This window comes from Aplidium turbinatum, chromosome 16 (assembly GCF_918807975.1).
Source record: "Aplidium turbinatum chromosome 16, kaAplTurb1.1, whole genome shotgun sequence".
Lineage (NCBI taxonomy): Eukaryota > Metazoa > Chordata > Ascidiacea > Aplousobranchia > Polyclinidae > Aplidium > Aplidium turbinatum.
In genome coordinates, this window is record NC_137487.1 from 3,603,954 (window position 1) to 3,629,707 (window position 25,754).

The window sequence follows — 25,754 nt, forward strand, 5'->3', positions numbered from 1 at the left end:
AAATAGTTGTGATCCTGGCCTTACGAATGACGTCCTGGTTGTGAGAAATAATATCGCCTACTTGTCAGACATATTTTCCAAATTTAATGAATCAAAATTATCCCTTCAGGGTAACGAAATAAGCTCGTGTTGTATCAGCGAAATTTAGCCAGACGAGAATTTTTCCAATTCTCAAACTTGCATCAACTTGATACCAGTGACAAAGGCATATCCGATGTTGATGTAGAGACGTACAGCAATCATCTTGAAGAAGTCCACAAAGGCATGGGAGTTCGATTCCAGGATGTATTCCAGTTAGAAATCCATGACTGGATAATCGACCCATTCTGTGATATTTCCGAACATGGAATTCTTGAGGAGGAACTGATAAAATTGCAAAGCGATTTTGCACTCAAACCGAAGTTCAATATCTCGTATCAATCGTTCTGGCAACAGAACCAAATCAAAGAGAAATACCCTCACGTGCGGAATCGGGTCAAAGTTTTTATCATTGCTTTTCCCAGCTCATACTTGTTGGAGCGTGCTTTCAGTGCCGTAACAACGCTTCTGGATAACAAAAGAAACCGTCTTGGCATAGTCAGACGGGGAGACTTAAGATTGTTCCTATCCAAAGTGAAACCCGATATCAAGAGGCTGATCTGCACCAACCTCATCCGTCTCATTAGAATTGGTCTTTAAGTTGTAATGAATGGAGAATAACTTTGGTTTTACTTTTTTTTGTCAAAGGGGGCGTTTGATGCTCTGTTCGTTGTCCAGGGGGGCGATATTAAAAAAAAGTTTGGGAAACACTGTTCTAGTTGAACCGGTATAGAATTTAAGGCCTTCAGTCTTTTTTCGGATAGCCGTCGCATTACTAAAACCTCTTTTTTTCTTATTTCTGCTTCATTTATTAAATCTGCTTCCTTCTTGTCAGCACCTGCTTGGTCAAGGATTGTTAAGCAAAGACGTCGAAGAGCATAAATGACGTCATCTTTATTGTCAGGTTCACGAACAATTGCGGCGTTGAGCAACGCGGCACTTCTGATCAAGTTCACTTTGTCTGGGCAACGCTTTTCGTACTCCAACCCCAGTTGTTGTATGATCTTTGCTGATTGTTTTGGATCTTTTTCCCTACCTGAGGCATAGCATGTTTCACGCAGTTTAGCAGCTAACGTTAATTCATTTTCCGTTACGAAATTATTCATGTCGAGAATGGTAACATTGCAGCAAAGAAGATGTCACTAGACAAAAAAATCTAAAAACAAATAGGTATTCAATGTATAGTTGCTATGATTTTCAAAAACGTCTTTCTAAAACTTGTCTCCGTTGTTATGATCGATAGTGACAAGCTGTAGCGCAGCTCAAAAATTAATTTATTGGAGGTGAGTTTATAAATATCAGTATCATCGCTTGATGTGCGCTACAACTAAAGACTTAATATGTGCTTCAACCGCACAACTCTTGATTTAATGCACTTTATCTGACAAATTGTCAGACTTTTTTTTGAAAAAGGAAGGATGTATGTTTTTTTGTGGAGTCCGCTAACACTAATCTTTTAACTTTAACCAAACTACTGTATAGCATCAGGGTTGAAAAAAACCCGGGTTTTTTTTTAAAAGCCCAACCCGCCCGGGTTTTTTTTTAAAAAACCCGGGTTTTTTTGGGTTTTATTGGGTTTTTAAAAAAAGAGTAGATTCATGCTTATTTCACCTCAAAACTACTTTTTACGAATGAAGTGCCTTTCACTCACAGTACATGCTTGCATAACTCAATAAAATAATCCACTGGGGCTGTTGTTGCTTGAATGTTGCATCATCCATTAATTTCAAGATCAAGTTGGATGTTGCATCATCCACTGATTTCTATACCAAGTTGATGCTACCGTGGTAGAAATCACATTATTGCATCATTTGCTTTAGATTTGAAGGCAAGGAGCATTTATGCCATCATGTTTAAATATTTTTTATCATTTATATATAGTAATGGATGAGCAATTGCGTGGCCATTTAGGCAAATGCTCTGAAAGAGCCATGCTTTAGAATCCAGAATCTGTAATTGGTAAATAGCCTCCTAAATTGCATTACACATCATATATACAGACTACAGTAGAGTAGTACTTTCACCAGTTTAACTATAAGGCCTTCTTGCATAAATGAGTTTTAGTGTAGTATACACAAAGTGACATTACTTGATTTTTGTGTACTGTACAATATCCACTGCGTTTTCGGTTTATTCTTGGAAATTTACTTCACAATCACATCCTTAAGTCCTAATTTAAAGTTTGTTTTAAGTGCTTTGTAGTGTTTTTGTTCATTTTTTTAATTTTCTTATAAAAACTGGACAAATATGATGCTCTGGGTTTTTTTATGGGTTTTTTTGGGTTTTTTTAAGTGGGTTTTATTGAAAAAACCCACCCGGTTTTTTTTGGGTCGGGTAAAATACCAACAACCCTGTATAGCATAGACAAAGGGGTTGGAAAGCAAAAACCTTTCTTCACCATTATTAGACCCAGACTCTGGATGGAGTGCAGAAGCACAAACTATTAAATTTGATGAAGGCCATAAATGTTTGGAAAAAGATACGTTAATGGTGCCAGGGTGCGTTCAAATGATGATGATGCTGTATAATAGGCTATTTGTTTATTCATCTCAGTTGGTTGGTTTTGAATCTTTGTTCTCGGACTGACAAAGCCTTGATTGGTTATTCCTGGTAGTTTCGCATACTTGTAGAGGCTCTTGACGCAGGGCAGGTTAGCCAGATTGACAGAGTAAAATTTCCGATTGAAGGAGTGTTGTTGCCGGGAAATTCTTCCATTCATTAGGTGGCGCTGAATGGAGAGCAGTCCTGAAACGCGTTGCTTAAGCGCACACCCCGAGAGTCAAACTTGCGCCGCGTGATCTTGAGCCAGGCGCGTAACCACTGAGCTTGTGGGGCGGTATTCTCAGTTCATCTTCAGTTTATTCAAGTTTGACCGCGTTCTACGTAAACTTTCTACTGATTATTCTGCTGGAGGAAGGCGTTGCCTTTAACGCGTTTTTGAGTTCTAACCAGGGCTGTGGAGTAGGGCGAAAAATATACGACTTCGACTCCTCTGTTTATAACTGGCCGACTCCGACTTCAGTGTTGCCAGATTTTTAAAGATTGCCAAACGTTTATTTATTTATTTGTCCTGTTTAACTTATTTTTTTAAATTTAATTTCACTTAAGTTTTGATCGAAACTGAAACTGTGACTCTCACAAACCAACAAGAACAAACACTTATAATTTTTGTTGAAGTTTTAAAGTGAAATACAGAGAAAAAGAAGTAATCTCTTGAAAAAAGATTACTGACACAAATTTTATTGTTCATCGTTTTGTATGAAGCCGAAGTCAGAATCGGTCTTTTTTCTAACGACCCCGACTCCAGACATGTCAAAATCCCTCAGACATCACAGACGTGGTTCTAACCTTGAGTTAAATGGAAACAACCTAATGCTATAGCCCAGGGGTCACCAAACTTTTTTGCATATGGGCCACTTTGCCACTAAGAAGAGCTGTGGCGGGCCGCACTAATAAAATTTTAGGTAAGTTAATTCTTATGCTAAAAAAGAACGCATTTCGTACCCAGTATCCAGCGCTACATGTTGTTAATAGGGCCTATTTATTTTAGAATACCGCAGCAACAAAATTAGTCGAACAGCGCTATTGCCAGGCAAAGCTCCTTTAACAACACTTTAGACTTCTTTAACAATGTATAATATTCATCGTCAAGCAAGATTGGAGTCACTTCGCTTCACAAAAGATATCTTGCAATCAGGCCCGGATTTAGGGGGGGGGCAGAGGGTGCAGGTGCCTTGGGCCCCCCACTTCTGAAGCTCCCCCCCACGTGAAAAAAAATGTGATTTTCTGTTAATTTTTTTTCTTTTAGCCTTTGAAGTTTCTGAAAAATGCTGTGCAGTGCTGGATTAATGCTACTCTACTGTAGACGTAAAGGTGTTTTTTGCACGGGGGCCCCCAATCTAAAAGTGCCCCGGGCCCCCATCAGCTAAATCCGGCCCTGCTTGCAATTAACAGTTTCAGTAAACAAGAAGAACGCTTGTGGAAATCACCGAAAAAACGTTTCTATCGAAACTCATGAACACTTGAACAGCATTCCCTTTAAAAAAGCAATGAGTTGTTTTTTCATCCTTTTGTGAGAGTCTACAAAACCGCCTTTCTTTGATTTAAACAACTGTCACTTGCGGTGCTTATCAGTACGGCAAGAATTGTTGATTAACAACATTTTTGCTCTACTAAGCTAAATATTTTTTAACTGCCCGGAAGCATATTAATTCTACTATGTACGCGTTTTAATCAACCACCGGGACAGTGTGGCTGGACATCGCATTGGAATAACTTTAAGCGACCCCCACCTAGGACTACAATCTGATTGGTCGGTCGGTGGAATCGTATGCAAAGCGAAAATATGCTTTCCGGAAAGTATTTTTTGCCTTCATGCACTACTTTAACTCCTCAAGAAAAGTATTTTTGGTTATAGCCTACTTGCGGGCTGCCAGTTGGTGACCTCTGCAGTATAGCCAGTGTGATCAGTTGTTAATTCTTTTTGTAGAGACTTGTATTAGTCTCATAGGCGTAGCCAGGGGGGGGCGAACGGGGCCATGGCCCCCCCCAAATTTTCAAAGTTTGGATTCCGAAGTTGAACCCTTTGTTGAAAACATAATATAATTTGTATAAATTTATATTGTTTTCCAAGACATCTGGCTATTAACACCCCCCAGGACTTGTTTTAGACACACAGAAAGACACCAATAAATTTTACAAATCGTAAATCGCGCAAATTTACGCGATTTACGCTTCTTTTAACTAATCTGTGGAAGCAATTTCAGAATCGCTTACTCTGTAGGGTTTTTGTGTAGCTGAGTTTTTTGTGTTCTTTAATTTTAGCCGCAGTTTTTGCCCGTTTGTGTGTAGATAAGAGCTACCTGTAATAAGTTAATAGCTGTTTATCTGCTAATAAGTTTCATACAAATATTACCCTGAAAGTGTTTCCAGAAAGCGTTATAATCCATTATTTAAGTGTAATTTTTCAAAAATTTTCCGGGGGAGCATGCCCCGGACCCCCCTAAAATACGCGTGCCTTCGGCACGCTCTAACCCCCACCAGCTTTATTTCTTCCCTTGCTTAACCCACCAGGATGCGCCACTGCACATCAGGTGGCGATGTCTTAAATCAAACATTTTGTCGTTCTCTTCAATTCATCAAATATTTGGCCCCCCCCAAAATTTTTTTCTGGCTACGCCACTGATTAGTCTTGTTTGTATTGGTTTTACATTATTAATTGCATATTTACTGCGTGATAAGAAAAGTCATTAAAATAAACCTGAACTGACGATAATATATTTGCTGGGCAACAAAAATTTTTAACAACAAAGTTTGGTCTATAAAGTTCGGTCTGAAATATTTGATTCACTCATTTCTGAAAATTTGCTTTAGTTTCGGTTCCCTATTCGCTCTACCACTGCTAGTTGATTTCAACTTTGAACACACTCATTTAAATATGTTACGACACTTGTTATAATGAGTCTTACAAGCAAGCTCAGGAAAATATAAATAGGCATTTTTCTCAACATCAATCCGACGTTGTAAGGTATCAAGATGATGTTATTTCGCTTGATCATAAAACTTGGCTCAACTTTACATTTTTCGGCTGGTGGTAACCAGGCAAACAGCTATAACATTGAGCTACTATGCTTTATAGCTTATGTTGTAACTGTTTCATAGACGATTAAGACGAACACCATTGTAGGGATTTGGTGGTCTGAGGCTAACATAAAAGTAAAAGAGTTAGTTAACAAAATCCATTCTATTGCTTGAACATTGTTTGCTATTGGAACAGCATGTTAGATCAAAGTTGGCTTCTAATCATACAAAGCCATTTTGGTTACTTGGTCAATCCTTTTGTAACAAGAATCAATAAATGGTTTTTGTTTGGAAATGAGTGAACAAATACTGTTGTGGCTTGGATGCGCGATTGCTTAGTCTTAGAGAATGCTCGATATGCCAAACTATATCCTTGTAAAACTATGCACATTTCGCCGTAAAAGAAAAGCGATAATTATTTATTAGTATAGTCTATTCTAGTACGTAGCCTACTCATGTACTAAGGCGATTTAAAACGTTGTTCTGTTTGTTGTTGAAACAAAATTTGTCACAGCAAAATTTCATTTCATATGAGACAAAAATAAACCAAGACTGCGACGAAACCAATAACCTCGAAAGAACAGCAGCACCTGGTCATGGACGTCGCTGCTATTATAGCAAAAATATAATGAAAAAATCATTAAGTATAGGAAAGTAATGTATTCTATCATGTTGAGATGATTCTGAAATCCTTGAAAGCCATGCTGCAAAATCACTTTGAAATTTCAAGCAGTCTACTAATATACGAATTTTGCAGCGCGTTTCATCATATGAGATTTTTTTAGGTTTGTTTTAATTGTATATCGAAGCAAAATTGCTTGTATTTAGAAAAGATTATTCACAAAAAAACCTATTTTAAAACCTAAATCGAGACAAGGGATTTTTCTCCCGAACGAATTACTTGAAATTTTGAAATATAAAATAGCATTGAATAATAGCGCTGTAAAAAACGTAATCAACATCACCTGGTGAACAAATTTTCTGAATTTACTTCTAGCCATGCATCGCCTCATTAGTCAATAACAGCAGCCCTTGTAGAACAGATGGAAGTTTTTCTTTGCTTTTTAATTACAATTCGTTGGTGTAGGGCTACTTAGTTACAGACAAATGCTTTGAGCGCATTGTAACTTTCAAAACCAAATTTCAAACAAAAGAATGCAGAATGATGATAATATTGGACTAACTTCCTATGTGCTCAAATAGGGGTAATTGCTCAAATATTTAAAAAAAATATATTTTTTTCCATTTTCTGTTTTTGTTGGTTTTGGATAAGTTAAGTCTTCTTCTACAAAATAAACTCATAAAACTTGGAATATGTAGCCTAGAAGGCATTGAAATTCAATTTTTGCGAAGGCCACTCTTATTTTTGACAACCAATTTATTGCGTTTGGTGAGCATTTTATTGCTAACTTTGCATGGTTGTTTTATCGTTATTTGTCCTTTCAAAAAGACTAAAATTTAATAAAATTTCCCATAATGCACAGAAAAAGCTGACTGTGCATGTTCACGAGTTATGTATTTCCAGTCGTATATACTTCACATAGTTTCTCAAAAGTGTTAACATTTCGGCTATTTTGAATTGTAAACTTTGGAGGGCAATATCTCCAATTAGTGTTTTGGTGCATGTGGCCCCACGGGAACAAGCATAACTTCATAACCAAACATCACAATCGTGTGAAATTTGGTATATATGCTAAGAACAACTATACCTACAAAATTATGAAAGCGTTTTTTATATTATTTAGGAAAAATGGAGATATTGCTAAAAATAATTTCATTGGCTGTTGCTAAGTTGCCATGGCAACCAAAATTAAATACAAAAACATAGTTTTGTGAGCAATTAATATTAGAACATATTCTGCAAGTTTGGTGCCTGTAGCTTAATTGGTTTTTGAGTTAAGCTTGTTATTGTTTTTTGTTACTATGGCCCCCGTTGGTTACCATGGCAACCAAATGATTATGAACGATATTTTTCAAATGTACTTACTTTGTGTTATAACAACATGCACAGCAAACGAATGTCCATTTTCTTATAGTCTCAAATTTATGCCATTGAAATATGTCAAAATTAAGGCACATTACCCTCTTATACTTAACTAACTTACTAGGCTACTAACTGCATCGAACGTTTTAAGAAAATGCATAGCTGTGTGTTAGGCAACTGGAAGGCGGTTTCCGCTGTACAGGAATAGCGAAGGACTTTTTATCACCATGTCAATGTAATTCGTTTCCACTCAGCAACTTGCTCGGAGTTTGCTTCAATGAAATGACAAAAACAACTTTCGAGCAATTTTCAACGAAGTCTTCTCTGTTCTAACAACCTAAACACAACTGTCTATTTCTGATCCTTGTAAAACTAGCAAAGAACTCTGTCTGCGAGTGAAAATCTATAAATTGTTGTGCAAGAAAGCTACACCTCAGCCTTTGAGTGTGTTCGGTTCCGTATTGTGTTCCTCTCTGGTATCGCTGCAAACATAGACGCCTACGCTTTGGTATCCTTAATATTTTGGCCTGAGGCATTGTTGTAAAAATCGAAAGCTTTTGGTTCCGCGTGAGTGCGCAATAAAGTAAAAGTTATTGCTTTGAGAAAAATCTACTCACTTTATCTTACGAGAATTATAGTTTATTTCTGGGTTCAAAATAAACTATGCTAGGAAGATATTTTTAGCATGTCTTTATTGGAACAGCTGTAGTGTTCTGGCAAGGTTGCATTGCTGTATCATAACACTCCACAGACAACAAACTCCATGTTTTACATTGATTCAACGTTTACAGACGTAAAAGCGTAAACGTACCTTTCAGATACATTACAGATCACAAACTTAAACCGAAAATAACAAAATATTATTGTTTCGTTTTGTCTTTTAGATGCAATTGTTTTAGTTCAAATAAAAAGCCTATACTGTAAAAATTTTACTGTATTGTAGTTCAAAAATATGAGTATTATTAGCCTACAGGTTTGCAATAGGTTCAGTATCACTAAGGAATAGCGAAAAATCCCGTCTAAAATGACACCGTGTGTGTCGCAAGGCGAAATTGCTGCTTCGAAATCTCGACACAGATTACAGGAACTGAATGAAAACCGGCGGAAGTCGCTACAATGGCACCTGGACAGGGAGTTAAAATGGCGCAGCATGCAGGATGAAGCCTAGGATTCAATTCTATTCCTCTAGTGCAGCTCTGTGCAGCTCTCCACACTGGTCTAACGTATAAAAATGAAATTTACAACCGAAATCAAAACACGTGTTTTTCTATTTATTTTAGTTAGAATTTTTGACATATCTAAAATTAAACGTAGAGAAAGTCAAAGCAAGAATTGTGAAGATTGTGAAGGGATATTAAAATATATAATATATTTCTGGTCACTCGTCGGTAGACTGGGTAACAACTGTTTACAAAACGATCATGAAGCATTTAGAAGCCTTGCTTAATATCATAAAGCCATATATTCCCAGTGTTGTACGTTGACGCCGTCAACTTTTTGTTGACGCTGAGGCTAGCGCCGTCAGTTTGTTTTTTAGTTGACGGAAGTGATAGCGCCGTCAACTATTTTGCCGATTTTAAGCGTCACCCGCTATGCGTCACTTTTCGTTTTCATAGAAAATCTCGTTTCACAATGAGAGTTAAATTTTGTTTGACGTTTTGACTTTCAGATTGATCGCAATGAACAATCTTTTCTGTGGCAGCTGTTCGTCTATCCAGTTATGCAGTTTCAAGTTTGTTTATCGTATCCTGGAAATCTGAGTTGAGAAAATTTGAAATCGAGAAAAGACGAAATCGTAAATCACTATAATAGCGCGAGAAATTAGCGCTAACGCCGTCAATTTCTTTAAGAGCTGACGCAGTACTTTACGCAGTAAAGTTTTTAGGCAATTTGCGCTGACGCTGACGCCGTCAATTTATTTCATTGACGCGTACAACAACACTGTATATTCTCAACACTGACATGCTAAATTCGACTAAACAATTTATGGAAAAGCTGAAAGATTTTAAATGTCCTCCTGATAGTGTTATGGTGAGTTTCGATGTGACATCGCTATTTACTAACGTTCCGTTACAAGAAACCATCAATATTATTTCTGATCATATTTCTAATAACAACCAACCGCATCGACCACTCATTGAGAAAAAGGATTTCATAAAATTGTTAAATCTGGCCACTGAAGGTATGTTTGTGTATAATAATCGCTTGTTTAAACAGATCGATGGCATCATCATGGGTTCTCCACTTGGTCCAACTTTGGCCAACTTCTTTTTAGCGCACTTAGAAACGAAAATGTTTGAAGTGTTTCGTGATTTTTACTTGAAAATGTATGCACGTTATGTTAACGACATTTTTGCAATTTTTGACAATGATCGATCTTATTCCCAATTTCTAAACCTTTTAAATGCTCAACATCAAAACATCAAATTTACGGTTGAAAAATCTGATAACACTATTGCCTTTTTAGACGTTGAAGTAAAAATAAATCATGATTCGTTTGACACACAGATCTGGCGAAAACCCATCAACACAACACTGGCCTACTTTTAATTTACCGTAGGCCCTACAACGCTTTTTGCCCAAATAGATGGATATCTGGATTACTTCTATGTCTTTTATCTCGTGCCCGTTTGGTTTGTTCGACGGACTTATTGTTCCACAATGAAACTAATAAGTTGAAAAATAAGCTGCATAGCCTATAGCGTTGCGTTGCCATATAGCTTTGCCAGATAAGGAATTCTGCCCTAATTTGATAAAAGTTTAAAGCTGTTGAAAAGAAAAGCTTGTATTTTTGATTTTTTTTTAGTCCTGGGCAAAGATCAAAACAACAATGAAAAAAGCATCGAAACCAAAACATTCGGCAACTCCGGTGTTAGCCACAAACCCTAACAATGATTTCAGATGAAGGAAATTGTTGAAGAATGTTGTATGGACTTTACAAGAACGTTTTGCAGCTTTGTCTGGACATTTATACCGCAATGTAATACGCAGCACGCGAATTATTTGTCCATGTATTTTTGTAATCCATAAACATGAACCTGTACATTCAGACAATCGCTTTCCGAAAAATATTTGAAAGATTCATACCAACCTATTCTTAAAAGCAATACGAACCCAAAGCGTGTACCATGAGGAACCACGCAAGGTTCAATAACTTATTTGTTTTCTTAACTGATTTGTTTATAACTTAGTTAAATGATATTTGCCATTCGCTTTTGTCTTCATAAACCATTCTGTTTGCAAATGGTAAAATTCTTTTTCGAACCGAATCGCCAGTTGGTTGAAATGTGGTTTTCGTAGTGTTAGTGGTTATCACGTTCGCCTCACACGCGAAAGGTCCCCGGTTCGAACCCGGGCGAACACATTTTCTATAATATTTGTACAGTTTTGAACTAAGATTCCATTTAATGATGAACAATCAGTTCAATCAATCAATCATTTTATTTTTCGTCATCAAATGGATACCCGTCATATTTTTTGATAAAATATGGAAAGCTTTTTTGGATACAAAACCGAAAGATATACCCAAAGAAGACGATTATAGCAATTTTTTTGATGTACCATTCTTGGGAAAAGATTCGGTAAAATTTAGCTAAAATTGTTAAAAAGAAATTCGTTTGTAACATCTACCCTGCATATAGAACGTTCAAAGTAGGCAGTTTCGTTTTTGTGTAAACTAGTTTTTCTTTTTCACCAATGTTTTTCTTTCTTGAAATTTTTTTGTCTAAGTTAAAAAAAAACTGTCAGGTACATAGCTGCAAAGGTATCTTTTTGCAGTTTTCAGCATCGACAAATGTTCCAGTGGGCAGAACGATTGTCATGAACTTGCTGCATGTCACACGACAATCGATGGATTCTACACCTGCATTTGCAACGAAACAACATTCGACAACAACACACAGGGAAGATTGTGCGGTAAGGTAGTTTACTTTTATTAGTATTGCTCAACGTCTGACGTTGAATTAATGTAAAAAACGACCGGTTTTACTCTCAGTCTAGGGCAGAGGTGACGAACCTGCGGCCCGGCAAAGAATTTTGTGCGGCCCGAAAAACAATTTGACAATCGCTCATGCATTAAAGACAAAAGACATCTCAAAGCTAAAATGCACTTTACAAAAAGTCGTCACAGGTCGAGGCTGACAGGTGAAAATCTTAGTATGCAGTTGAGAGTAGGGTTGGGATCCCGGGAAATCCCGATCCAGGAATCCGATTTTAACCCGTTTTTCTGATCCCGATCCCGGGATTAATTTTATTAAAATCTCGGGATTTCCAGAAAACATGTACAAAAGCTGATGTAGCGCTATATCGCTTGACGCTCATATTATTTTGGTTTCAATGCAGCTTTACAATATCAGCTGGTTGTCTTGAACACTCCACATTAGTGTGATAAAAATACCAACCATGACATAACAATGAACTACGCAATCGCTTCAGTCGTAGCATAAGTGCAATTGAGTATCTTAGTTAGAAAGACGGTTGCGCCATGGTGCTATTAGGACGGTTTCTGCTAATTCTGCCCTATCTTTTTACAAAGAAGAAATTAAAATTTAGCTCAGAATATCGAATTTTAAAGATGTAAGTTCAAAGAGAAAATCCGAGGTGTGGCAAAACTTTTTGTATTGTAAATCTACAGAAAAAGCAAAATGTAACTTCTGTCAAGCCGTTTTGAAAGCTTCAGTACAAAGAGACTAATAACTAAATTTGGAAATTAGCAAGGACGAAGAAAAGCTTTAGGTTTCGAATCGACGAGCGTCGGAATGCCGAACTGGTTCACCTTTTTGGGTACCTCAAGAAACCTTCCTACATTGATCAACCGCAGGCTCAGCTTGGTCATAAAATTAAACGTCAGAAACTCGCTGCCCAGGCCACGAACGTTCTTCAAAGATTGTTCCTAAGCTCAACTGTTGAATTGGATCGAGGCTCTACTGAACAGCATGAAGATGCCATGACAGAGGATAGCCTAGTAGCCATGTCACTGAAATAACTTAGCTCAAGAGCTGCATGCTTTCGTAGCTGAAGATGAAAGTGCAGAAACACAAAACTTTGACGTCGGCGCTCGAGTAATGCAAAAAGAAATGCTGCTATATGAAGCAAGCAAAAAAAAAGCCAGAAAACCTGAACAATTTATATGGGGCATTGAAAAGTACTAAGTCAACATCTGTTGAGGCTGAACGTGCATTTACAGCTCTTGGATATTTTGCCAGCAAAATCTGAAATCGTCTTAACGATGATACTCTCAATGCTCTCATGTTTTTGCGTCAGTATTACAATAAATAAATGTGGTTTTTGTAGCTTGCATGTGTATTTTCCTACTTTGCTAATCCCGAGAAATCCCGGGATTAAGGAGTAAAAATCCCGGGATTTCAAATTTGATCCCGAAATCCTAACCCTAGTTGAGAGTTGCCACATCGTCTGTTCGACCTAATATTGAACGCTTAGTCAAGCAAAAAACTTTTCAAAAATCCCACTAAGCAAAAAAATTCAAAGCTTCAATGTTATTTTTTAATATTTTATGCTTCAATGCTGCATTAGATAGCTTCAGCTGTATGATTCACACGGGCTTTTGTTTGTTGTTTGAAAAAGAAATTTCATTAACTGATTTGTTGTTTCGGAGCATAATGGTCGAAACATTTAGTCAACTTGAGCAAAAAAGATAGAGCCAAAAAAAAAAGAAATCATACTCATATGAAAGCAAACGCTTCCAAATTAAACTGTCTTCATTATCAGTGCAAGTACTGTTGCTCTATCCTTTTTGCTCAAGTTGATTTGTTTTTATTTTTACTGTTGTATGTTTCGATTCTGCGTAAGATAATTTCCACAGTGTGGGATTTATTACTTTCATCATGAATAATATCTTGACTCGCTTTTAAAAGATTTCATAGTAGGTTACGATTAAAAAGTTGTGTGGCCCGATAACTCATGTGTAATTGACAAAGAGGCCCGCCACCGCAAAAAGGTTCGTCACCCCTGGTCTAGGGTTACTTTATCTGTTCATATAATTAAACGTGCCTTTCAATGGATTCTGTTGATGCATCATTCAAAAGATGTTTTTTTACATTGTTGTTTCGTGTGTAAACATTGTTCTTTTCACCGATCAGGATGCCCACAATCTCTTACATTGATAAATTACTACACTTCGTTTACAAAAGGGTCGACTCTGATATCTTGAACATTTTAAGGAAACTTGGGTTTAAAAACAAAATATAAAAGGACACAGAATTACATTTCAAAACTTTTCTGTGATTTGATGATTCTTATTTTTTTAATATGTTTTCACTGTTTCAGAACATCCGTTTGAAAATACATGCACTCCGGAATTGATGTCAGTTCGTGTTATATCTTCTTATTTCAAAAAGAAAAATATCCAACTTGATAATCTCCATCTTGCTGACTTCTCCTGCATCGGAAACACGTCCGTGACGTCACCAGAACACTGGGAGTTTAGCATCCGTGGCGATCTTACGTCATGTTCAACATCAGTTGTGGTAACAACTAATTGTTTACGTGCTTGTAGCACTAATGATATTGACATATTGTAGTTCGCTAACGTATCAAATGTCGTCGACACAGAAACCTTCCAGAAGAAATCAATACTTTTTGCTGTACAACAAGTTACCCTACTCAGGATAATTATCCGTTTTCATGGTGTATCTTGTGCGCTAAGTATCTAACAGTAACACTAATGTTTTGGTTGATTGATTGTTTGTCGTACCCAGGCTTACACCTAGTGGTTGAAGATTTAGATTATGTGGACGGGAAGGCAAGGAAGCTTTGAGCCACATACCATGCATGCATGCTCTTGCTCGTCGTCGTGTGAGCCTCTGGGGCCGAGGGTCTATCCTTTTACCACCTCAGATTCACGATCTTCTCGGACTACACTGGAAGGCTACTGGAGAGCAGCCAGTCTTTGGTTTCATCATCCATGACACGCAGACCTTCCACTCCGTTAGGTGGCTTGAAGATGGAACAGTCATTGATGATGTGGTCTGCGGTCTGATCCTCGGCACCACACTCACAGGAGGAGGAAGAGGCCATTTCCCATTGGTGCATGGTTGAGCGAAAAAGCCCGACGCCCGTACGGAGACGGTTGAGGCGCACCCATGCCTGTCTTGGTAGTGTCAGGCCGATGGGGCGTGTGTCGGCGTCGGGGATGAACGAACAGAGTCTGGTAGCGCTTGACCTCCATTCAGAACTCCATTTTTGGTCCGCCCAAGCAGCCGCAGACGGGATGCTCTTGCTTTTGAGCGGTGTCGAACCGGCGCCCTTTCGATTGCCGTTCCAAGGTTCTCACCACTCGGCTATGCAGGCGATCGCACTAATGTTTATTAACTTACATGAAATAAAAACTTGTTAAAATGTTAATGAGATTGTATGTCGACTTTGGGTTAGATTTGATTGTTAAGTTTTTATAATGTACCAATTTTGCTTTGCGTTAAATTTACTTTTACTTTATTTAAAAATTTGTTACTTTTTCAGACAAACTCCACTCACATATCGTATCTAAACAAGCTAACCAATGCTGTGAAAAGCGGAGTGTTTGCGGGAACATTGATAAATTTGCCTTTTTCTTGTTCATACCCCTCATCGAATATCAATGTGTCTCTCCCGACTCCATACTACTCCCAAGCAAAGTAATTCGTTAGTTGAGCTCTGTATAAAATTTTTAGTATTTAGCCTACATATTCTAAGATGAGATTGACATTCATTTGAGTAATCAAGTGAATATCAATTAGCTCAGTGCTGGGAGCTAGAACCAAGACCAATTAAAAACAAGGCTCCTAGCTCTTGAGTAATCATGTGACAATATGGCAACACTTGAGTAATTTCCTGAAATGTGGGAAACGGTTTGAGGAATATAAAGTCCTTGCAATCTTTTGTCGTGGGTACTTTTTGTGAAATTTGCATCTTATAATATTGTTATGACAATAACGCATTTGCAGATATTAAACTGAAATAACTAATCAGAGCAAAAGAGCATAAAAAAACCAGTTTTTTCAGGATGTTTAAAGAGCACCCTTTCTTCGTCTCTTTGTGATAATCCGAGTCATGCTTCTCCTCTCCACTTGTCCTAGCATCCACCTTTATTTGAAGTCTTCCGTTTGCAATTTTTTATCTCTTTTTCAATTGGTCTAATTGTTACTGCACTGTGATGAAGTAAACTTGTTTACTATTTACACTTTCCATTTAAATGATATTGCATATTCACACAATCGTTTTTTATTTGGCTCATAAATTTATTTCATGTAAACCACTTTAAATCAATCTCATTTCAGTGTGATTACAATTTCCGGACCAAACGGTACTGGGACGTTTGTGGTCGGGATGAATATCTTCACTGACTCAAGCTATACAACAGTTAACAACGACACAATATTTGCCTCAACCGACATTATATTTGTTCAGGTGAGAAGGGGAGTGCTGTAACTGGTAGCAGAAATAGCATTGGCTGACCAGCCGTTACATTGGCTCTCCATCGAGTTGGCTGTATTGCTCTCCATCGAGTTGGCTGTATTGGTTGTAGCTCAGATATGTGTCAATTCAAAGTCGATAATTCAAAGCGGTAAATTCAAGGCGTTCAATTCAAAGCCGATAATTTATTTACGATAAAGACAATGACCTTAACACCAACCCAGGAATCTCTGAAGAACAGAGATCCCTGCCTTAACCCCTCGTCTTCGAATCATCGCCTTTGAATTGTCGGCTTTGAATCATCGGCTTTGAATCATCGGCTTTGAATTGTCGGCTTTGAATAATCAGCTTTGAATTGTCGGCTTTGAATTGTCGTGATACACTGTAGATCATGTTACAGTAAAATGAAAATGGTTTCTTAGTTCTAGCCTAAGTAATTATACACAATTTGTCAAACACGAGTAGCCTACATTGCAAAGACATTTCAGAAACCTATGGTCTGTTTTTATTAGTAAGATTTTGGCTTAGCTTGGCACAATGGTACACGATCCACAGATTGAAAAAAAACTATTTCTTTCAACTGGTTTTAAATCAAATCACCAGATACCAACACATCTCTCCATTCCCTACCAGAGTCCAATCACTAAAAAAATCTCAGAAGCTACAATTTTGGTAAATTTTAATTTGAAGTCATTTTGTAAAGAAACAAGCGGCAAGTCACATAAATTATTTTGTTTTCAGGTCAAGCTGACTGCTGATGATGCCAGTTTAATTTTGCTTGTGCGCGACTGTTGGGCGACTCCTAACAGAAATGGAAACGACCCAGATGCTTACACTTTTATCGCAAATGGGTAAATAATTGAGAAAGTCGTGTGACATTGTAATCGTTCTGCATCTGTGTAAAATTCCATTTATATAAATTTTTTTGACTAAAAGCTAGCCACATCTATTTCATTTCGCTTTATTTTCTTTCTCTTCTCATGACATAGGTTTTATTCAGTTTGTTGTCTTGCAGATGCCCAGTCCCTGGGAAGGTTGCTGATTCTGTCAAAGTGAGTCGCTATTGATATGAATTATATTGTAATTGAAGCCGTTTGCATCAAAAGTTGATAAGTCACATATTGGCATTTTGAGAAAACAACGTTTAAAGTTTACAATTATTATGCTAAAAAATTCATCTATTAAAACATTTTACTGCGGATATGTGAGTTTGACGGTGATTTTGATGCCTTTTAGGGGTGTAAGATGTTCTGTAGTTTTTCTGTATTTTTGAATAAAATGTGGTAAAAGGTAAAGGTCCCATACTCAGATACTGAGCTTTGGGGAATGAGAAGATAAGGTTGTCATTATACTAAGCCTTCGGCAATAAGGAGAGTAGGGTGGCCAGTTCTTTTCTCTCGGCCGCCTTTACTTCAGCAACTACGCCCACCCAATTTATTACACCCTGGGTAGAGGTGAGCGGTGTTTTTCAACAACCAGCTGAAGTCGGAGTCGAACCAGGTTTGCATAATCGGAAAGCCAACGCCTTATCCATTGCGCCATCCAACTGTTATAAAAAAATAAAATAAAAATATTGTGGACTTCCCTATAATTAGTGACTTTTCTCTCTAATCAACTTGTGCACAAAAATTTCACAAATCAATTTTCTGTCTAACAGAAGTTTGTGCAAAGCAGTTGTTTTTAAGCTTTTTAATCGTTTACAATTTGTTTTAAACAACATTGTTTCCTGTTGTTCAGGTAACTGCCAATGGAGTTGGAAAAGTTGTTAATTTGTACAGTCAAGTGTTTGGCTTTGTCGACTTTAACACCACATTCTTGCATTGCACGGTTGATCTATGCTCAAGCACTGCTGATGAGCAACTTTGCGCTAAAGTAAGAACAACCGCTTCTTCCAACTAATAGGATGTTGCAAATTTTACTATTGTGCCTTGTGTATTCTGTTTAGACCCTATATTCAAGTGAAGTTATGGTTTACCATGAGAATAATTGACTTTAATAAAGCTACTAGCTTTTGACTTGTTTGATATAGAAAAGTAGAATATACAGTGCCTACCAACCTTATAGCTATTTCCTTCATTTGCGGATGTTGATCTTCAACAGGATCGTTGCCAGGGTTTTGAATAGAAGAAATAAAGCATTTTTTATTCAACACAAGTCGAAAAGAAGACGTGTAGGATGCTAAGTTTTAGGCTAAAGCACGCCATTTCTATACATAGAAGTGAAATACACAGTAGCTTTAACAGGAAGTCCAGAAGGTACTTTTAGACCCGGGTCCGGGGTAATTTTAGGGGCCCAGAATCTTTCCAAAGGACCCGGGAATTTGAAAACACTAGCGCTTATTCTTTGAACATAGCGCGTTTTTATTCGAAGTGTCTTGATGACAAAGTGTCATTCATGCAAAGTCTAATGTGGACTTAATGGTAGGAATAACTGAAGACACAGCTTTTGAAAAAAAAAACTCTTCAAAACTACTCTTAAAAACATGGTTGACCATCTGTATTATTATACATATCATCTCATCCGCGTAAACCCATATTGAAAAGCAGCTCATTTTGATATGTTTTCGATTTTTAATTGATCCATTCTAATCACGTGATTGTAGGCTAACCCTATAACTTCCTTTATGTGACAATGTCTAAAGCCTATGCATTGACTTGAGTATCTTGCAATGATGCCTCACTCGCATCAAAAAATATGTGAACTTGACAAGCCAGAGGCCTTTGTCTAGTTGCAAGGAAACAAAAAAGAGGACAAGACTGAACGATTGATGCTGGTGACATGCCGCAGCCTTCATTCGCCTTCCCAGCCGTTGAAATTAAGCTTAGAATCATCATCTGCCTATTTTGTTGAGACACTTAGTAGTTTGGAATATCTTACAAGTTACAACTAATCTGGCTACGGGAGACCTGTTCGTAAGTGTTTCCAATAGTGGACTACAAGTCTACAGATCAAGAAGCAAGAAAGCGTTCTCCGTGTGTAGAAGTTGCTGTATAGTGGAAGAGAGTATATCAATGTAGAGCTAAACCACAATTATAAACATTAAACAACCTTGCTTGTTTCGTCTAATTTGTTCTTTTACTCTGTGTTAATACTTTGGTTGATCAGTTAAAAAGGGGTGTCACTGCTGTTTTCTTTGTGCATGTTACAGTGTTTGTACTATCTCAACCCCCAGAAAGCAAAATCCGTCAACGTCTGCAGACGTTGAATCAATGTAAAAATGGCCGATTTTGCTGTCTGGGCTCGAAGGATAGTATTGTAAGTAATATACACAATGAAAAAAAGTTACGCAAGTTCCCATACCGACAGGGAGACAACGAGACGACCATACGGTCTACTAGTCAATTGTCACCCTACGGAAATGACGATTTTGCCATAACAAGCTTACAAGAGAAAAAAAATAAAACGTTAAAACGTTCCCACGCTTCAGCATACGCACCAAAAAAGCATATTTAAGATAACGTAGACCTAAACACAAATGCAAAAGCAATATTATAAACGCAAAATATTATAAACGCAAAAGAGGGAAACAGAAAACAAGATGGCGAGACGAACTCTACCAATTCGACAAATACTGGACACAAACATACAAAGACAGACAAAATTATAAAGATATGGGGAAGGCCTTCAACCTGCAGGGGAACAACAATGGCTGACAATGATGATGATGAAACACAAATGACAAGTTGGTTTCCATAACATATCACTTACGATGCACTGTAGCTTTGTAAAATTAACGTTTTGATCTCTTTTTTGACACAACGAAGTGATAATTTTTTTAGCCTACTTGGAACCTCTGACCAGACCATTGGTCCCAATACCTGCATGGACTTTTTGCCAAGTTCTGTGTTTGATCTATTTATAAAATAGTTGTTGCTTCGTTGATATCTTGTGTTATGCTGATGAATGGATGAAGCATTTGTAAATAAATCACAATACGTAGACGGATATTGATTCATATGAACTTTGTACATATGTTTTTTTATTTCAATGTTATGTATGTCTTTCAGTTTCAAGATGTTCATTTTGAAAAATAAAAAAATTAGTGTGAGCATAGTAATTTTGTTTCGTAATTATTCTTATAACCTTTTTTGTAATTTTAATAGATCCAGTACACTGTCACAGGCCTTTCTCCAACTTGGTATACAATATTGCAAATGACAGTAAATCAAAGCCTGATACACATCTTTTATAGTGTCTGTGTTGACATAATTTCTGAGTTTAAGCAACGCCCATGAACCTTTTGCTACTTTTCCCCAAATTTTAACTATGTGACATTTCCATGTTAATTTGTTGTCTATGTAAACGCCAAGGTATTTTATTTGATATTTTTGTTGAATGCTTGTGTTACCAATGTTAATGTTAAAATTTTTTATGTATTTTTTATTTGTTATTAGCATGTATTCAGTTTTTGAGAAATTTGTAGATCTGGTTATTTTATTGTAGATCTGGTTAACACTTTGGGTCTTTGTTTGATTACAAGAACACTCGTCAGATCTTCGAGTTCAGCATCTTGGTCATCAAAGACCTCATCGGCTGATACGTACTACAACTACTGCATACACATGTTTACCGAGCCAGGGTTGTAACGTTTTTAGTGTAATCAGTTGCTTTTGTAGCCTAACGCTGTTGTGCTGTTACAGAATTGCCCTTCCAGAAGTTTGAGATCTTCAAGGAATTTCTTGAAACGTGCAAAACGAGAAAGCAATAATCATTTACTTTCCTTGGGCCCATTTCGACCTAAACCAGGTAATTATGTAAGTATGACGAGGCACTTCAATATAACACTGCAGTGGATTCAGGAAGGCACTTGTTCACGTGCTCCTCAAAACCGAGAAAAACATTGTTTTGGGTTTTGTAAAAATTTCTTGCTCGTTTGGTCGGTATATCACATTTACCTAATCGACCGTGTAAACCACTAGTAGTTTGAGTATAGTGAATATGAACGTGGGAAACAAAAACGTTTATGTTCCTCAAAATCAAAGGAACTTTGCTGATGAAATATTGTGAAGTAAGTATCGACCTTGCAGCTAGAAGCGAACTTCAATCTAATTCATTACATAATAAATTGAGCTTCAAAATATTAAGCAATGTCATTGAGTCATGCTAAAGCATGCATCCGACCTATAATTATTCAAATAAAATGCATAACTTTTCATTTTATACTTATAAGAAATACCCATCTGCTCGGCATGTTTTGCCACTATTATATTTATTATATTTCTTAAATAAGTAAGTTATGTGTTTGGTGACTTCGTTGGAAAAAAGTCTAAGATAAAGTTTTAATTTTCGATTTTAATTAATTACTGACAATCAGTTAAAAGATTTGTCGGTGTCAATTGCAAGTTTGCTTACATGCAAAATTATCAGTGGACTATGGTTTTTAAGAATATGTTTTCAACAGAATAATCTATTTCTAAGTTTGTTTATTCTACTTTTCAGAGTTGCAAAGGCTGCCGAATATATTTCAAAAATACAAGATGTTAATTTGTGGAGTGATTGGAGGGTTTTTGCTTTTGATGCTGGTTGTCATTTTAGCCTTCTCGTGCAACAGAAAATTTACGAAAGAAAACATCAAAACGCAAGATGGCAGTGTTAAGTCACAACATCACAGTGATGCCACAGTGTTGCAGAATCAAAACGCGTTACCTTTGGCTGTGCCGTTTTCCGGCGGTGACCGATGCCAATCGAATCCCTGTACGTGTGATAGCACCAATCTGTAACTTACAAGGAAAAACTCATCAAGAACAAATCTGATGCAAAACAAGATTAAAATTTTGTATCCTTCGTTTCTTCAGTTGCTTTGAAACAATTATTTGAAAGAAAAAATCAATAACAATTTGATTATCATGTCTAGGTGACTAAACCTGAATTTGTTTCGATAAACTATTCTCACCATTCAAAGCGTATTATGTCCAAACAAGACAAACAATAAAAATTTTGACGTTCTGCGTCCTTACAGAGCGCAATCGAGGAAACAATTAGCTACTTGATGCCTTTTCTTGCTTGCAGCATTAGGCTAACGTCGTGACGGTATACTGAAAAGAAACGCAAAACTAACGTAAACTGACGTAGCGTATTTGGTTTGGTGCCTGACGTAAGTTTTCTAATTGCAAACTGACTGCGCAGCGGGAAAAACAAGGAAAAGATTGTCGTTGGTCAGACCGACCTGCTACATGCCGATAATAAGTAATGGAATTTCTGCAATAAAAGCTAAAAAAGCTCAGGATTACTTCACAAACGTTTTAAAAAAAAATGTCTATGGTAAAATCAACATCTGAAAATGTTATAGCAAAATGCAGGTTTACGATTTATATAGCAATTATTCGCTCCCCTCCACAATAACTCAGTTTGTTGAGCGCATGGCTTTGAGAACGAAGAAACCGCAAAATCATACAGCACTGGCTCTTCTCTCGGGGTGTGCGTTTGAGCAACGTTTTTCATGGATTTCTCACCGTTCAGCGGCGCCTAGTTGATGGAATAATTCATAGACAATAACGCTTTAACAATCGGAAACTTTACTCTGGCAATCTCGGTAACCGGCCCTGCGTCAAAAGCCTCTACAAGTAGGCTATGCAAAATTACCAGAAATAATGTAAGTTTTTTCAGTCCACGCATGAAGATTTAAAACCAACCATTCTTTCAACTTTTCTGCTTATCCACCCGCCAGCCTATTAATAGCCTATACAAGATGTTTTAGACATAATCAGCTGCTGCTGCTGTAACTTTTGCCTAGCTAGAAAATCATTTTTGAGAAACAGGCATTCCACTAATCTACTGTACGACTCTAATATAGAATTTACTATAAGGATAAAAAGTATTTCGACAACTTACAGCAATCTCTTCAACCCTGGTCGTAAAATATTTTGAGTGAAGTTTGTTTTGTTCCCCTGGAAAAAATACATGTGTTAAGCCATAACTATCAAATCATATTGATCTTATTTCGAAATAAATCTCATTCATATCATTCCTTCGTTTTCGAGAAAACATCGATGATTAGCTTTTGGTTTTGAATCTTTACCCTCGGACTGATCAAGCCTTGATTGGTTATTCCTGGTAGTTTCACATGCTTGTTAGTGTAGAGGCTCTTGACAGTTGACACAGGGCCGGTTACCGAGATTGGCAGAGTGAAGTTGTCCGATTGTTGAAATGTTGTTGCCGGGGAATTATTCCATTCACTAAATGCCGCTGAATGGAGAGCAAGGCGCGTAACTACTGAGCTAACGGAGCGGATTATAGTTGTATTCTGTCTACAAATCCAAACAATCTACAAAAATCCAAGAAATGCTGGTGCTGCTTGGTAAACAGATAATAATCATTTGTTGTAACATTATCTGAAAAGATTTGCATATTTGTTTTCAAATTGCTCGTTAGGTGCTTTCTCCTTTCTTGTGATCTTGGTTGCGAGTGCGAGCAATTATTCTGGTGTCGTGAGCACACATTTTACCGGACTAACAGATATTTATTGCTGTCGTTCTCCAAATCATATTTTGTTTCATTAGTTTATTGCCTTAGTATAATTATTAAAATATATGTGAGGTATATTAATGCAAGGCTTAGGATGTAGGAATGTCATCACTTTATATCAATTTTATCTTTTAATATATATCAAACGGTTGCAACATCCTGAAGCTGCCTAATAGAGTGGCACGTCATGGATGATGGAACAAAAGACTAACTGCTCTCTAGTATCCTTCTAGCTTAGTTCAGAAATGTCGTAAATCTGGAGTGGTAAAAGAATAGACTCTCGGCCCCAGGCTCATACGATGATGACGATCAATTTTATTTGATGGACTTGAAAGCCAACAATAGTTTTGTCTAAAATAAAACATATAACAAATATATACAGGCGTGAAATGTCGATGGGTCAAACTCATTTATTCCTACAAGGAAGTTTTCTATCTTTTGGACATTTTTAATTAATTTCTACTTTAAATTAAAACGGGAGTCAAATAATTTTTTCATTGTAATAAAGTTAATGTGAGTCTGATGTTTTATTCATAGGATTGTGGATAGATATTGCCAATGCAATAAAACTTAAGTAAAAATGTCAAAGAGAATGATAATGTTGCAAGAAAATTAAGTTGTTGATTTCAAGTTTTGTTTTCCGTTGTAGACATAGAATTTAAACTGGTAAGCCTATTCAATCAAAATGATAACCTACATCATTACCATTGAATATTAAAAGTGCATACTGTAATTACTTAACACACTGCAAGAGTTAGAGTATTAGTTTGACTTTTTGCAAGAAGCGATGTAAGAAACAAGTGTTAGCTTTTCATCTTATAAAATTTGCAAGTGCATTCATAAACTCTGTGCCTCACCCAGGGCTTTTAGTTTCACAGTAAAGTAGCTGGAATTCTTTGGACCTCCGATTGCATTTCCGTCGTGTGCTGTTGCTACGGTGTTAAATTTTATTTCAAATGAAATATTTGAAATGAAGCGAGATGTCATCAACTCACATTTCCACCATTAACATTTTGCGCACCGCCACAATGTGGCAACATAGCCTATCACATTACACGTGTACAAATGACAAAAAATGAATTATATTTTTACTTTGTACGACGGTATGACACTTAAAAGAACGCCGGTTCGACACCGCTCAAAAGGCCCTGGCTGTGTAAATGGCTTTTGTCTCTTCGCTTCTTCCAGTTGTCGGTTGTGTTAAATATGTAATAGCAGTGTACCACACGTTGTCGCAATAGATACAAAATAAAACATGATTATTATGTATTTCGGTCCGGACACTCAATGCCATGCATGAAGGTGGACACGAAGATTGGCTTCCTTGCCTTGTCATCTATTTGATGTAAATCTTCAACTACGGGCCTAGTATGCCTGCATGCAGCAAATACTCTTCTCATTTTCTTCACGCAATATTCTTATCACTTTCACGTGATGAAGTACAATCATGGTCAATCACAGTCGTTGCCATGCACCAAACTTAAAGAAAACGACTTTAGAACGTCACAAAGATTTAATTCCCCAAGGCTAAATGAGAAAGACTAGTAGTTTGTGACTGTGTTTTAAAAGAGCCGTTTCCCAACTACCTGCAGCATTTCAGTTCAGCAACTATAATTGTAAATGTGAAAAGACAAGTAAAATAAGTTGTTTGTTTGACGTAGCGTGTAGTTTGTTATTATTGTTGCGAGATACGTGTATATAACTATAAGTGTACAATTTGTCGTATGTATATCGCATTCCGAAGGTGGGCCGAGGGTTTATCCTTTTACCACCCACTCGGTGTTTATGCGGCTGTCAGCCCGCAAGCCTAGACGATGATTAGCTTCCTGAAAAATCAGTACTGACAGGGTGAACCGCGAGAAGGTTATCGTCTTTCCCACCCGGCTGAAATCTGACATCAGAAAAGCTGGCCTGGGATCCCTGCTCAGCACACCACATCTCCATCGATTGCAAAACATCGCAAAGGACAAAACAGAATGGAGATCCTATCAACCTTGTTGAAAGACTGATCGAAGCCAGCGGATGTCAAACGGTTTGGCTACACTGGCGGCGGAGACAGTTACAATAATAATATCGCATTCCAGAGCTCACATTCGGCGTCGCAAATAAAGTGCTTGATCCAGCAAGTAATTCCAAAAACATTTACTGCAAAAGCTGACGGTTGTTAGTTTGGCTGTAAATGTAAATATTGTATATTTATGTCGATATACGAACACGTGACAATTAATGTACTACCAGC

General features: G+C 37.2%; 1 protein-coding gene and 1 non-coding gene across 2 annotated transcripts; both read left to right on the forward strand.

Annotated features, from left to right (window-relative positions):
- Positions 1 to 9,604: 9,604 nt before the first annotated feature.
- On the forward strand, positions 9,605 to 17,950 carry LOC145785913 (ZP domain-containing protein-like). Its single transcript, XM_082597608.1, has 8 exons — positions 9,605 to 9,824; positions 11,420 to 11,557; positions 13,928 to 14,127; positions 15,119 to 15,273; positions 15,916 to 16,045; positions 16,793 to 16,902; positions 17,067 to 17,103; positions 17,789 to 17,950. Exons 1-8 carry the CDS (start codon positions 9,605 to 9,607, stop codon positions 17,948 to 17,950), a joined length of 1,152 nt encoding a protein of 383 aa, XP_082453734.1.
- On the forward strand, positions 10,933 to 11,006 carry Trnav-cac (transfer RNA valine (anticodon CAC)). The gene has a single exon. It is a non-coding gene; the product is annotated as a tRNA-Val (tRNA).
- Positions 17,951 to 25,754: the final 7,804 nt, after the last annotated feature.

Coding starts and splice junctions, on each gene's coding strand:
- LOC145785913 (XM_082597608.1), top strand. CDS start 9,605: ATGCTAAATTCGACTAAACAATTTATGGAAAAGCTGAAAGATTTTAAA. Junction 9,825..11,419: donor GTTAAATCTGGCCACTGAAG/GTATGTTTGTGT, acceptor ATCTTTTTGCAG/TTTTCAGCATCGACAAATGT. Junction 15,274..15,915: donor CCATACTACTCCCAAGCAAA/GTAATTCGTTAG, acceptor ATCTCATTTCAG/TGTGATTACAATTTCCGGAC.